General features: G+C 35.6%; 1 protein-coding gene across 1 annotated transcript in view; it reads left to right on the top strand.

Moving 5' to 3' along the window:
• Window positions 1-15,577, top strand: part of LOC127657522 (SNF-related serine/threonine-protein kinase-like) — a 73,681-nt gene that overhangs the window by 41,938 nt on the left and 16,166 nt on the right. Inside the window, exon 3 of the mRNA XM_052146357.1 lies at window positions 4,425-4,566. Within this exon, the coding sequence (XP_052002317.1) occupies window positions 4,425-4,566 (142 nt within the window). The remainder of the gene's footprint in view (window positions 1-4,424; window positions 4,567-15,577) is intronic.

The raw sequence follows: 15,577 nt of genomic DNA on the forward strand, positions 1-15,577 counted from the left end.
CAAGATAAGTTTCATTTAAAAGCTTTGAATCTGGACTTAATGCATTTTGGCTATCAGGCAAACTCATAAATACAGCGTTTTCATTTTCTGACAAAATTAGAAGTGCTCTGTTTTATATTTAATGAAATATGATCATAATAATCATATTATGAATTAGTAAAACTCTTTAACTATGGGTTGTCTTTAAGTAGGGTGTGCTGTGTGTTAACCATGGCGTAGTGTAACAGACTGTTGTAACTGACTATACATTGATTTCTCACTGGGCCAGATATGTTTTATGATCTGTCTTATGTCAGTCTGTGGTCAGAAAAGAACCTGCTGCTCATAGATGTACAGGTCATTACAGTCAAACAGTCCCAGCAAGGATGAAAAAGGTCCAGAGCCACTCACAGTGCATAACCTCTTCTGCACACTGCACAGCAGATTGCAGCTCTCAGAGGGGCCATTATCAGATAAAACATCTCTCATTACCTCCAAGAAACACATCTCTGCCATCCGTGCAAGAAATCATGCCTCTTCCATTTTCTCAAATGTGTTGTCAGTTGCCTAAAATAGGCCTGTTAAAGTGATTTGCTTTTTGCTACTGCATCTAGGTCTGGGTGGTAGAATTATATATAATACGCAATGGTAAAAAGATGTCAGCATGTAGAGATTCTGCTATGCAGTATATGCCATGGTATATCTTTGGTGAGATTTAAGGTAGGATACCAAGCAGAAAACTACTCTGCCAACTATGTTGCTTGGTGTTGCATCCAGTGTAGGCTGCTTAGATGATTATAATGGATTAGTCAGGGTTTTTACGGTTCCAGAGCAACATCTCATTTATACAGAATTCAACTGATGTTCGCACACTGTCACATCCATTCAAAAGTGGTTAATCCTATCAGATTTATAAAGTACTACTCTTGAAGCTTTTGTTGTTGCGTAATGTGAAGCTGATTTTGTACTGATGCCAGACATATCATTTGCTATGAATAATATTTTAATCTTTTCGTTTGCAGACATCAAGTTCCATTAAATAAATACATAAAATAAAATATATAACAATACAAGAAATATGATGAGATTTCTCTCACTATATAAAGTAAGTATTTAAAGGAATAATATGGGTTCAATACAAGTTATTTTATGTTGACAATGTTGATTACCAGAAAAATTCATTTAGACTTTTTCTTAAAAAAAAGAAAGAAAAAGAAAACTGGTTACATTCAGTCACTTAAATGGGATGTGAATCTGGCCAGTCTTTTAGGTTTTAAAGGCAGAAATGCTTATAATTTTATAAAAGCACTTACATTAATTGTTCTGGTAAAACTTGTATATTATTTGAGCTGTAAAGTTTTTAAATCATATTCTGTGGTTTTAGGGTTTACAGCGTTATGTCGTCATGGCAATGAAGTTGTACAATCAGATACTTTACACAGAAACAGTTAGTAAGAGATTGTATCACACTAAAACCATGTTAACATGCATATTGTTTACGTCTTGTGGCTATAATTTACTAACTTAACATTTTTTAAATATATTTTTACAACGTATTTTAATGTTTAAGTGCCTCACTGTGACAGATATTTGCTTCTTTTTTTCTTAAGAAAAGGAGAGACAAGTCGGAATTAAATTCAGATGAAAGCAAAAAAGATAAACAAATAAACATCACAACATTATGAAATATATAAACCATTCTGAGGTTAAATTTCCAATAAAAATCACTATTTTGAGATTGCCAGTATTACTGTTACCGTGATATAAAATGAATTTGGTCATACCACCCAGCCCTACTTTGAACTGTTGCTGGAGTTGTGGTGACATCCCCAGAGACAGAGGGGCTAATGGAAGTTTAGCTTAATGTTATTTTTCTTCTCATTTCAGTCACAGCTGTTCTTACAATTTCTGTTTTAAGATTAATTAAGTCCTGCCAACCACTGTTAACCAGCCAGGTATTTTTAAAGCATTTCACTGGTAAGAAATTCATTATTGTTGCATGAATATCTGATTAGTCTTTCCTTTGTTGTCATAGAGGGCATATTACAAAAATACCACAAGCATTTTTGCAAACATTTGTTGGATGTTTAGTGGGTTGTTTGCTGTTATTGAGCATTCCCTAACTCTTGCTAATTAATTCCCATGTGTTTTGACAGGCAGAGCTCATGGGGCAGTTTTTGGCTGTGACAAACCAAATTTTGCTCAGCATGTGGGCCACCCACACAGCTAAATTGATTTAATGTTTGCTAATGGTCATGGCCACTTCTCCTAAATTCAAATATCTTCTACTGCTACTACGACCAGAGTACACAAGTCATTTAGAATCTACACCCACTTTACATATTATTTCTGCATTGATTACAGTGAAAACTGCTACGTCCTTGTAATTAATAGAGTAACCCAAGAACTTCTTAAACTACTTCAAAGAATTCTGCAGATCCTCAGAAACTCAGGTGACATTTCACTCCAGGCTTCCTGTATCACTTGCCATAGATGTGGCTGTCTTGTCGGTCACTTCTCACGCTCCTTACAGTCTAGCTGATCCCACAAAAGCTCAATGACAAGAAAAGCTCCATAACACTCTTTTCCAATTATCTGTTGTCCAATGTGTTTCTTTGCCCACTCTAACCTTTTCTTTTTGTTTTTCTGTTTCAAAAGTGGCTTTTTCTTTGCAATTATTCCCATAAGGCCTGCTCCACTGAGTCTTCTCTTTACTGTTGTACATGAAACTGGTGTTGAGCGGGTAGAATTCAATGAAGCTGTCAGCTGAGCTGTGAGGCGTCTATTTCTCAAACTAGAGACTCTGATGTACTTATCCTCGTGTTTAGTTGTACATCTGGCCTTCCACATCTCTTTCTTTCCTTGATTGATCCAGTTGTCCTTTGTCTTTGAAAACTAATTTCAAGCATTGTATAGCCTTCATTCCTCAAAACAATGATTGACTGATGAGTTTCTAGAGAAAGCTGTTTCTTTTTTGCCATTTTTGACCTAATATTGATCTTAAGACATGCCAGTCTATTGCATACTGTGCCAACTCAAAAACAAACACAAAGACGATGTTAAGTTTCATTTAACAAACCAAATAGCAAGTGGCAAGTGATTTTCTTGTACCAAATTAACAATTTAGCATGATTACTTGATTTGATCAAAAATGCCTTTTTTCAAATAGTGATGGTGCTGTTTTTTACATCAGTAATGTCCTGACTATACTTGATAATACTTATAAGTTGAATGCCACTTTGGTGAATTTAAGTGTTCTGGAATTTAAGTCGATCTGATTCACCAAGCGTTGTAAGGTTGATTTTGTTTTTGAGTAAAACTGAAATGAGAACAATGTTGATAATATAATGGAAAGTTTTCATATTATTAATAGTTAACTTTATTAGCAATATTTGCAACACTATTACCCTAGTGTTACCCTAGTGATGTTAACTATTTTGGAACAATAAACAACATTTGATGCAATCTATAGAAGAGTGAAAATACGGTGATAACAGACAGCAATTGTAATGCAACTTTTACATAGATTTCAGTGAAGGGACTTTGGACGATACTACTGATAGATGACTGGTTTGCTAAAATGAAAGACATCCCAATTTTTCTGTGTAAAGTAGGAAAGCCACCTAGTTGTTTTAAACCACAGAAAGTGCTTTTGTCATTAATGTACCACTACAACACAAGTAGTTTAGTTCCGTCTGCAAAAAGCAAAGCGTGAGCTCTTAAAATAGGGGTTAGATAGAAATTGAGAACCCTGCCCTACAAAACCATAACACAGTCATTTTGCCAACATTGAATCAGAAAAATGGCTTTAAGGCTTTTTTTTTATGTGTGGAATATAAAATAGTCACACCTCATTTTATGTGAATCTGAGGATGGTCGAGCCAACTTGTCTTTTACAGGACAAATCATAATCTAACAGATCTGATTTCTGTCATGAGAAAATGCAATTACTGCATTTTGCCTTTTGTAAGTACCATAACAGTATTTACTTGAAATTGTTAAATCGTTAAAATTAGCTTTTCAAAATCAGATCACTTCTGAATTAAGTTCATATCAATAAATAACTATATAGAGAGTCACAAAAACCAAAAGCTAGAACACCCTTTCCAAACCAAATCATATAGCTAAAATCAATTCTGATCATAAATGGTTCAAGCTCTTATGCAAATATTGTCCCAGATGTTACTCTGTGCTTAAATTGTGCTGGTCGATGCCAGTTTAAATATGTAGAAAGGTCTTGCAAAGACTCATCCACAATTATCATGAACCAGGTTTAAGGTGTCAACCACAAAAATGTGTGTTATGCACTATGCTAGATTGTTTCCTTCTGCCTTTTATACCTGAGGCAATAAAGGCTCTCTCATGACACAGACTGTTTCCCTCACTAGTCTAATGAATGAAACTCTATGGAAAAGCTGATGACATTTCAACCCTCTTTCTTGCAGATATCTGGAGTCTAGGAGTCATCCTCTTCATGCTGGTATGTGGTCAGCCCCCCTTCCAGGAGGCCAACGACAGCGAGACCCTCACTATGATCATGGACTGCAAATACACTGTACCTGCCCATGTCTCTAATGCCTGCAAAGAGTAAGTCACCGCATTAACCTCTGCCTCAGCCCTAGTCGGATCATCTGTGGCATTTCCTGCAGCTTGAATGTCAAAATGTTTTCCTCTTGGGTTATTGAGACACAATGGCTTAATGGATCTTTTCACTGTACATTCATTATCTAGAGAGCCAAACGCAGTAATGTGGACATGGATGTTAATAAGCTGCCTCAGACAGATTCACAGTGACCTTCCTTCGATCTGATTATCTGTCAGGCTTGACTTTTTTCTCTTCTGTGACAAGTTTGAAAAGGTCTCCTGTAGGGCTGTCATGTTTCTGAAATTTTGGCTGGAGGTTTATTGTCATACAAAAAATTGTGGCTAACAATGTAATTTTGTTCACGTCAGTTATAGTTTAAACTAAAAGGAATGTTTTCCTGGTCCAATACAAGTTTTAATAATTTCTAAAAGAATTTCGAAGACCACATTTACAGTGAACACAACAAAAATAAACTGGGCCTGCGTTCAGGAAGGTTTGAAAGCAAAATTGTGTATCTCGTAATTTTGTTTAAGCACTTCCATTATTAATAAAAACCCTGTTCATTGTTTGAGCTACTGTATTGAAAAATGTGTTAAACTTAGCTGAGAATATAGTTTACATGACTGCTGAAAGCTTTTGCAAATTAGCTAAAATATTTAATCAAAGTTTAATAAAACTTGTGGAAATTTGTGAATCATAGATGTCCCAAATCCACAGAAATCTGCAAGATCTGTTTGTTAACCGTCAATTTTCATACCGTTGTATACTGTAAAACTGGTATACTGCTGCAACCCTAGTCGTGAACAAATGACTTTTTTAAACCAGATATTTTTCATGAATCACCCGAAAAGAACTGAGGATTTGAACTCAGGAGCTCAGGTTAGCAGTTTGAATCAGATTCACTTTCTCTGCGAATCAACCTTTAGTGAGCTCACAACTGGGAGTGGATACATTTCAAAATAAGAGTCCTGTGTGTATTTTAGGCTTCTTTATGATTAAAAGTCCTGTTTTGTGTACCACTTTTTTTTTCTTCTGGTAATTATTGTTTGGGATTGGAGTAGCAGAATAAACTGCATCTGGGATTTCATTCAATTTGCACTCTTGTAGTCTCTGTGTCTGGTCCATCTGGTAACAGTAAAGAAAGACTAAGGCAATATTTGAAAACAATTAAAATTATATGTATAATATCAACATGTATAACATTCATTGATGCGTAAGAAGACAACATACTATGTATGCACACTATACTTTATGTAAATATCTGTAATGATTCTGAAGAGCAGTACTAAATAAAAAAATATTTTATCTCTTATATTTGTATAAATTATGAAAGGGGTGTGAACATTGATGAGACAAAAGGGAATGCAAACTTATCTTCTCAACTATATATACTGTTTATTAAACCTTTGATCAGCTGACTTTTCTTCTGCTTTCTATCTAAATCAAGCAATTCTGTGATTTGGTGACTAAAAACTCCTTAATGTTTTAGTTTAGGAGCCAATGGCTCCCAAGTCATTTTTTTTTGTCTGGAGCCCTGTGATATTGCTTAACTCCCTTATTTGGATGGCAGTTTGTGACTGGAATTGAAATTGCACAAAAAATAAAATACAGCAAATAATCATGACAGACTTTGTTTTATGTTTAAAACTGACCAAAGTTTACTGAAAAGGGAGATCTGATGTGTCTTTAAATGTTGTGGGAAAGCTTATGATTGGTTTACAGAGAGTCAGGGTTTGTGTTAAATGGGATGGGATGCTGCTGACAAACTGCCTGCAATGTGTGAAACGACGAGTTATAACAAGTTATGTAACCGATAAGCTCCTTTCTCTCATTCGCTCACCACTTTTCACTCTAAACCGTGTCGTTTAGCTCACATTTAATGTCTCTTGCGGTTTGTCTTCAGGAACTTGCACATCAGGCCAGTGTGTGTTTGTTCCCAAGTTCTTCATCAGGGCTTTGTAAGCACACGTTTAGCATTTAACATCTTTCAGAACTTCTGCCATCAGATCAAATTAGACTGCTTATATCATAACTGAAATGGAAAGCCTGTTCTTAAACAACGTAAAACACACATATGCTCACCTCCAGCTAGTGGACATGCTACAATCTGGTTTCAAAATGGTTGTTTTGATATGCATGCCCTGCCACCATTTGAGCAGAAATTTATCTTGGAGGCATCCTTTTGAATGGTCTCTCTAGCTAAAGCTATTTTTTAAGTATAGGGCTGGGTGATATATTGAATATTCATGATTTTGCTGCCAGTATAATATTAATCTACTTCATGAATACTGCAGTGATTTTAATGGGCTTTTATTTTGCCATTAATTTCCCTATGTCATTAGACTAGTTTTGAGATCCTTCCTTCTCGCACACGCAACTCGCAAGTATTTGAGCATTAAGACAGATGTTTTAATAGCATCCCTAATAGTGTTGGAGTTGGTTTGATCAATTTAAGTGTTCGATGCAAATGTCAGATTTAACCATTTGTTTGCATTTTAACTCAAGAATGTTTACATAAGTCAAAGTATAGCATTTTACATAAATTATTGTTTTAGGAAAATATATGTAGGTATATATTTCTATTTATTGCTATGTATGGTAATGTTGATGCGTGTGAAGGAAAATTATTAAATATATTTTTTCCTCGTGATCATTTAGTATACAGAAGCTACAAACAGTTTGGTAAACAAGCCTTGATTATTTTTAATAAATGTTTCCTTTTCTTTATATCTAACGTTACATATAATCTGTATGGCAATAATGGCTGTTTGGTTTATATGTTAGAATTTCAGAGAAATGCATAAATGTTGAGATATATATATTGAATATTTTCAAAGGCTGGAAAATATTAAGAAATACGTTTTTTTGGCTATATCACACAGCCCTCATCTCAACTGATATTTTCACTTGCACTCTCTTAAAGGCAAGGTCTTTTAAAGGGGTCATGACATGAGAAACCAAATTTGCCTTGATCTTTTGGTATATAAGAGGTCTTTGTATCATTAAAACGTCCTGCAAGTTTAATATTTTAAGACGTCCTCCCCATTCTAAACAAATCATTTATTTAATCAAGCTCAAAATACAGCTCGTTCTGGATTCATGGTTAGAAGTGACGTGACGGTTAGAAGTGACGTACCAGCGTTTGCATATGACCGCCTCCAGCACAACATAACTACGCTTTAAGCGCAAGACAACTACGCTCATTTCAGTATCGCCGTCGCCTCACAAATGTTCAGTCAATGGACAGCGAGCTCTGACAGAGACTACTTGTGCACAGGAAAATTACGATGCCACACAGATGTGCTGTTCCTGGCTGTGGTCAAACAAAACCTCTGAATAAGCTGCCGAAAGATCCAGGCGTCAGGGAAAAATGGATGCAGTTTATTTTTTGCGGACATCCCAGTCACGGCAGTGTTAACTTAAGCGTTTGTTCTGTACATTTTAAGGATGACTGTTTTGAGAACAAATCTCAATATGATGCTGGCTTTGCCAGAAAACTGTTGCTCAAAGATAAGTCCGTGCCGACTATTCTGGGAACAACGACGACGCAAACTGTAAGTAATCTATTTTAAACTTTAAACTACTTTTTAAAGCACAATTTCATTCATTATGAATAATCACAGTGTTTTTACTTAGTTTACTTGCATATTGTTCTGGCTGGAGGCGTCAATAATTGATACATAGGCACTGGCGTTAGCCAATCATAACAGTGGGCGTTAACACTGAAGTCTTAAATGGAAAACGCCCCCAAAACAGACTGTTTGAATCAGAGGATGAGAAACAGGGTGGGAAAAGGTCATAAATCACTAGATTTTAAAAGTTTTTCTTAAAAAAAAAATATATTAATACTATAATTGCACCTAAGGGAACATAATAATACAATAAAAAAACCCATGTCATAACCCCTTTAATACCTACTTATTGTCATTGATAGTTACAGACATAACCTTGCCTGATTGTCGCAGTCTCTGTTTATCATCATTTGGAGTATAAAAATACATTCAAGCACTTCAGAAAATAATAAATATGTTTTGTGATAGAGCTGCTGACTTATTTCTGTCATTATCACTTTCAGGGAAAACAAGGTGGAAACTATGGGGTAAGGAAATGTGTTGTGTCTTGATGTCAGTTCTCTGCGGTACACCATTGTTAGGCTGTTAAAAGTATCACACAATGCTCTGTTGGAAATTAGACGAACAGTTGGGTCAGTTTAGCACATAGACAAAAACCTGTTTAACCGGGGCCAAATATTTCAGTTCTTATGTGCGTAAAGATCAAGTTACCCATTGATTTATTCTTAAGACATTTGGAATGAAAGGTATTTTAGGTTTTGTCGTTGAAAGCTGACAGATTGTGAGCTATGACAAAGATGTTGAGTATTCAATGCTGGTCTGTGTAAGTTCAGACTGGCTTACTTTAGCTAGCTGCATGTGCCTTGCTTTATTAAGAAAGAGTTAGACCGGTTTCACACCACATGCGTAAAACCAAGTGCTCACTACACAAGATACTACTTGGTGCTGGTTAAAACACTAGTATCGTAAGACTGTAGTACTTTGTGTTGTTAAGAAGGGTAACTATACAACATGTACCTGTTAGACATTTAAAGCAAACCTTTTTCACATGTTAATAAGGTTCACGCAGCAAGCGTGAATACACGTGTGGAGAGTATTGTGCCAACTGGCTGTTGGCATGCGATTGAACTTTCTCTGGAAATCCAGTCAGCTCCAAATGTTCACTTGGAGAGTTGAATCTCCTGCAGTCAACAAAGCAAACCATTACACGTCAGCTCCTGGATCTCACTTTCATGGCATGTCTGATCGGTTCAAGAATATCAATGCTGTTCTCTTTGCATATCTGTCATTTTATTATTTAATAATTTTATTTAATTAAGAGTTTTGTTGGACTTGAGCAGTATCATGAGACACTTTTAGCTTTTTGCATTTGTTAGATTTTTTTAACATCTCTTGTTTTTTTGTCTTGCAAGATGAATTTAGTTTGTGTATTAAACATTCTCAGAGCTTTGCATTTCATAGGCCCTAAATTCCCTTTGTTATTGTCTGGGAGTTTAATAAATATGGTAATTTTGGAGGATTGTCATCTTGTAGCTCTCACAGCATGTTCAAAATTGACTGAGTGATGCATGAAAAGCTCCACCACACTCCATTTTTTTTTTTTTTTTTTCCTCAATTAGTTTTCTATTTTTGTCCTGTGCTTTTACCCTGCTGATTTATTTTTCCCCCTCTATGTGCTTGGTCTGGCTCATTTTGTCTCATTATAGTGTTGTAATTGCTTCACAAACATGCTTGCTTTTACAGAGTTGTGTGGTAAATGTGAACTATGGTGTTATCAGCAAGCTTTTAAATGGAATTATGGGTCTCACTGGACTGATTTCCCTGCCCCTTTTAGTTATATTTATAAAATTTAAAGTAGGGCTAGATGTTATTACAGATATTTTGATAACGATTTCAATTTAGTTCCGATTCATATTTCAGTTATATCCATTTTGCTTACATATGAAAGAAATTCTGTTTCAGCTAATTCTGTTAATAATATAACCCCAATTCCAAAAAAGTTGGGACAGTATGAAAAATGCTAAAAATAAAAATTAGTGATTTATAAATTATATTCAACCTTTGCTATATTGAAAGCACTACAACTATGCATTACATGATGTTTTAACCTGTGAATTTCATTATTTATTTTAAATGTACAGTAATTTCAAATTAAATGATTGCAACACACTCCAAAAACTTTGGTACAGACAAGTGTTTACCACTGCGAAACATCACCATTTCTTCTAATAACACTTATTAAACATTTGGGCTCTGAAGACACAAGTTTAACTTTAGAAAGTGTATTTTTCCCCATTCATCCATTATGTAAGTCTTTAGCTGCACAATTGTATGGTGTCATCGTAGCCGGAGGGTGTTCAATAATGTGCCACAGATTCTCAATTGGAGACATTTCAGGACTGCGGGCAGGCCAATCTAGCAACCACACACACCGCTTATACAGCCATGCATTTGTAATCCGGGCAGTATGTTGTTTGAAGTTGTCCTGCTGGAAAATGCAGGGACGTCCCTGGAAAAGAAGGTGCTGAATGGCAGTATATGTTGCTCCAAATTTTTTACGATCTGTCTGCATTAATGGTGCCCACACAGATGTGCGAGTAACCCATGTCATGGGCATTGACACACCCCAGGACCATACAGAAACAGTTTTTTGGACCTGACACTGTTAGTGGCTTGGATGGTCCTTTTCCTCTTTGGCCCATATAACATGACAGCTGAGATTTTCAAACACATTATGAAATGTGGACTCGTCAGACCAAAAAACACAGTTGGACTGTTCTATTTTCCATCTAAGATGAGACCGAGCCCAGAGAAGTCGGCAGCGCTTCTGTACAGTGTTAATTGCAACTATGAATGCAGTGGTGAGTGGTGTTGACTAACAAAGGTTTACTAAAGTAATCCCAAGCCCATGTTCATGATATCCATGACAGATGAATTATGTTTAAGACAGTGATGTCTGAGGGATCAGAGATCAAACACATTCAGAAATGGTTTTCATCTTGCCCTTTACGCACAGAGATTCGACCAGATTCTCGAATCTTTTAACTATATTTTACACTGTAGAGGGTGAAATGCCCAAAATCCTTCCAATTTTATTTTGGGGAACATTGTTCTCAAATTGCTGGATTATTTGCTGAAGCATCTGTCAGCAAATTGACAAGTCTTGAACGATTCTTGCTCTTGAAGGACTAGGCTGTTTTTGGAGGCACCTTATACAGTGTACAGTACTATTACACAATTGCCTCACCTGTTTAACATCTCCAGTTTCACATCACCTTATTTCAACTCGTCAAATTGTTATTAGTCTTAAATTGCCCCTTTCTCAACTTTTTTGCGAGCATGTTGCAATCAAATGAGTTTAAATGTCTGTACAATTAAAAATAAAAAATAAAACTTTTATTGAATACACAAGGTAAAACATCATATGTGTTGTTGTAATGCTTTAAATATAGCAAAGGGTGAATATCATTTATAAATCACTCCTTTTTGTGGAATAAATCACTCCATACTGTCCCAACTTTTTTGGAATTGGGGTTGTACAAAGAAACCTTCGAACATGGTGCATTACGAAAATATTAATTAAGAAAAAATCATTAGGTAAAATCATTAGGTTTTCATCATTTTGATCATGTTTTGGCTTTCTAAAAATGTACAAATCCATGTATTCTATCAAGAAATATAATGTGTTGAAATTGCATGTATGCAATTGAGTGCAATTTGAATTTAGAAATGTATTTGATTTTAAGTTTTTTGTTTTTTAAATAAATTATTTAATTTTCAATGCAAAATCACTAAAGCAAGAATATTCACTAATCTCTCAGCCCCGAGGTTTCCGATATAATTGGATATATATATATACGTGAAAGAGGGAACAAAACAAATGTATTCACACACATGATATATTTTCCTGGAAAACGAAATACCGGTCGAGTAGAGAATGCTCAAATGAAGTAGGTTCTTTGCCAGAGAGATGTTGACAACTGTTGTTAAACCATCTCTCAAAAAGTTGAACAGCACATTTAAAAAAAAAAATTTCCAGTTTCATTTTCATTTGAAGTTCAAAATTTGAAATCGGTGTGTCTTGCTTTAATGTGTAAGCTTAACCCTAACCATGTTTACCAAAAATTATCCCATAGTACCACCTAGCATCCAACCAGCGGTAATACCGTTGTTCGTCGTTTTCCTGAAGAGTATCGGAAAAAGTATCGTTTAGGAACCGATATCGAAAATTTTTGAATGATACCCAGCCCTATTGGTCACACATTACATTGAACAACTTTCACTCTCAACACGCTGTGAAAGGATCTCGCTGCTGAAAACTTCACGACTAAACTACACAGATACTGGTGAGTGAAATGTAAACATTTACCAGCCAGTTGCCAAATATATTCATGCTAGTCGCATAGCGTGAAATTTGGTTGCAATTGCGACTGATTTTCTCTCATTGAGTGGAAAATATATCTTGGAATTTAAGAATCTATATCATTCAAATGAAGATCACGATTAATATATATATATATATTAGGGGTGGGTAAAAATACAGTTTATCTGATTAATTGTGATCTTCATTTGAACGATCTCGATATTTTTGTTTTGCCTGATGAATACATAATAGTTTAACATTGCGGGCAAGTGTAAGCCAATGAAGTATCCGTGTGCCGACATTTACCTTTTTTTCATTTAGCAGATTTAGCAGATAGCCCGTTTAAACAGATCTTAAAGCCACTATATGTACAAAGTAGATCCCCATAAGTGTACGCTTATCTCAAGTTTTTATGATGTGCTGATTTCATAGCACAGGAATGTTTATTTATTTGTTTTGTGTGTAACCATCTCTTTTTATAACTTCCAATAAAACAATTAAACATTTATTATTGTAAATGTTATAATACAGATTTCTGCATATGATTTTCATGTTCAATAAAATATATTTTATCATTATTGGCTGATATTATAAGCTGTAGATTGTAATATAAACATTTTGTGTCTTGAATTGAACTCATATCAGCCATTCCACAAGTTTTACTTCTTAAAGTGAAGTGTAGTGCAATGCAAACATTAACGTTTATTGTGTATATTACTTATTTAAATATAGTTAAGCGTTGTTAATCTTTCTCAAAGTAAGTAATATTTTGGTTATACAGGCTTAAACAAATAGCATAATATCAACATATTACGTCTTCAAGTCCTCAAACCATGAGAAAAGTTACATTGTGTAGCTTTAAAGTCCATTACATTGTTGAGCATAAACCACACACATCTTCTACTTTGTAGATGATGGAACTAGCGCATAAGCGTGCGTGCGAACGATTTATCACTTTGTGGGTACCAAATGTCCCCATAAGGATAGTAAAACCCGAAATTTTTGAACTTGTGGGGACATTTTGTCGGTCCCCATGAGAAAAACGGCTTATAAGTCATACTAAATGATGTTTTATTAATAATGTAAAAATGCAGGACGTTTTCTGTGAGGGTTAGGGGATAGAATATAAAGTTTGTACAGTATAAAAGCCATTATGTCTATGGAAAGTCCCCATAAAACATGGAAACCCAATGTGTGCGTGTGCGTGCGTGCGCGTGCATGTGGGTGTCATATTGTCTGAATATCTTCTCTCATCAGGGTGTGTCCTGCTCTGCATCTAACCCTGCCGGGCACTTCTGCAAATTCCTCATGCGATGACAATTTCTGTTTCTGTGTATAGTTTGGCCTGTTTTGTGTAACTTCCAGTGTTTAAGACAGTCCTGTGTATTTAGAGGGGCAGTCTGATCTGTAAGCTCTTTCAGGATTTACTGTGGCTCAAAATACAGCCAGCTGTCAGATACAACCACTGTGATGATGGCTGCCAGTTTGCACTGTAGAATCACAGATGAATTTGATAGACATTGCAGCACACCATGCAGTGGCATGTCCAGGATTTTTTGCCCAGGGTGGCAAAGGGGTGGCAATGAAGAGTTTGCTACCCATGATAAATGAACCTAAATAATGCTTAGAAAGTCATATGCTCTTTAACAATGCATCAAATTACACAGGCATCAAAGTACGCACAATGACAGATGACGTTTAATTGCAGGTAGCAAATAAAATAGTTTCAGTCTTAGTATCATCTATTAAAATGCTGCAAATGACCTCAGACCATCTCAGCTCAGGAGGTCCTTTGAGTTCAGTTCACTTTATATTCACAGAGCAGTTCGTTGTGAGCACAACTCTGCAGGGTCACTTTATATATAGCCTATACATCTGTGATTAAATCACAAAATACACAAAACTCATTTATTCACACATATTCAAAGTCATTACCCTTCCGATGCTGCTAAACTGGGTCCTGGGATGAAATTTAATAAAACACCAACATCAATCCTGCAACAACCCACAGCAAGTGATTTATTTGCCCGGACATGAAATACCCAACCGGTAGCCCGTGATGAGGAGAATGCACGGATGAAGTAGGTTCGTTGCCAAAGAGATGTTGCCCTTCACAACTGTTGTAAAGCCATCTTTCAAAAAGTGGAACAATGCACATTTTAATTGCACTTCATTTGTTAAAGTTTCATTTGAATTTTTAGTTGAAATAAGTTTGAAATCAAGCTGCCTTGCGTTATTGTACAGGCTATTGCTTAACGAAAATTACCCCATAGTACAACTTCGTGTCCAACCAGCGGTAATAACGGTGTTAGTCAGTTTGAATGTGAACACCACACTGGTGTGAAAATTATGATATCGTGGCAAGTCCAGTGGCAAGTGGGGTGGCCACCCTGTCCCACCCTTCTGGCCCCAACCCTGACACCATGTGGTTAATGCATGTGCAAGCAGCGGTTGTCTCATCAACACTGCTGTATATCCATCTGCCATGTTTCACATGTCAGTCATCAGTATAGTGAATATTTCATCATGGGTTTGTTACTTTTTACCTTCTATTTTTGCATTCCTGGGTGTTGAATTAATTTTCTGTGTATTTCAGCCACGTCCTTGTCGCAGATTAGACAAGAGAAAAAATAAACTGAAAATACAGTATAACCTAGAGCTAATGTTCAGGACTACATTTTTGTACAAAATGTTATGTCCCTTAGGAAGAGAACAAGCATTCCAAACAAATCTCCACGGTTGTACCTGCAATGCCCTTTCCAGTAGCAGATATACTGGGGATAAATTTAGACTAAACAATCAAAGTGTCCAGTTTTATGTTCAGAGAAATGGAACATAACATCCTTGACAAACCCTTGCTGACAAAATTAACGAAGGGCTTAAAGGCATTAAAATCTAAAAAATAACACAAGATTTAATCAGAAATTTTAAAGAAAATGTAATTGATTTATTTATGGATTTATTTTATGGATTTATAAGTATGTCTGTATTATGTCTGGAAAGAACACTTTTTAAAAAGTGCATTTTATGAATTTAAATTGATGTCTTTATCTTTGTATTTTTGCAATTGAATTTTCA

This window comes from Xyrauchen texanus, chromosome 17 (genome assembly GCF_025860055.1).
Source record: "Xyrauchen texanus isolate HMW12.3.18 chromosome 17, RBS_HiC_50CHRs, whole genome shotgun sequence".
NCBI classification, from domain to species: domain Eukaryota; kingdom Metazoa; phylum Chordata; class Actinopteri; order Cypriniformes; family Catostomidae; genus Xyrauchen; species Xyrauchen texanus.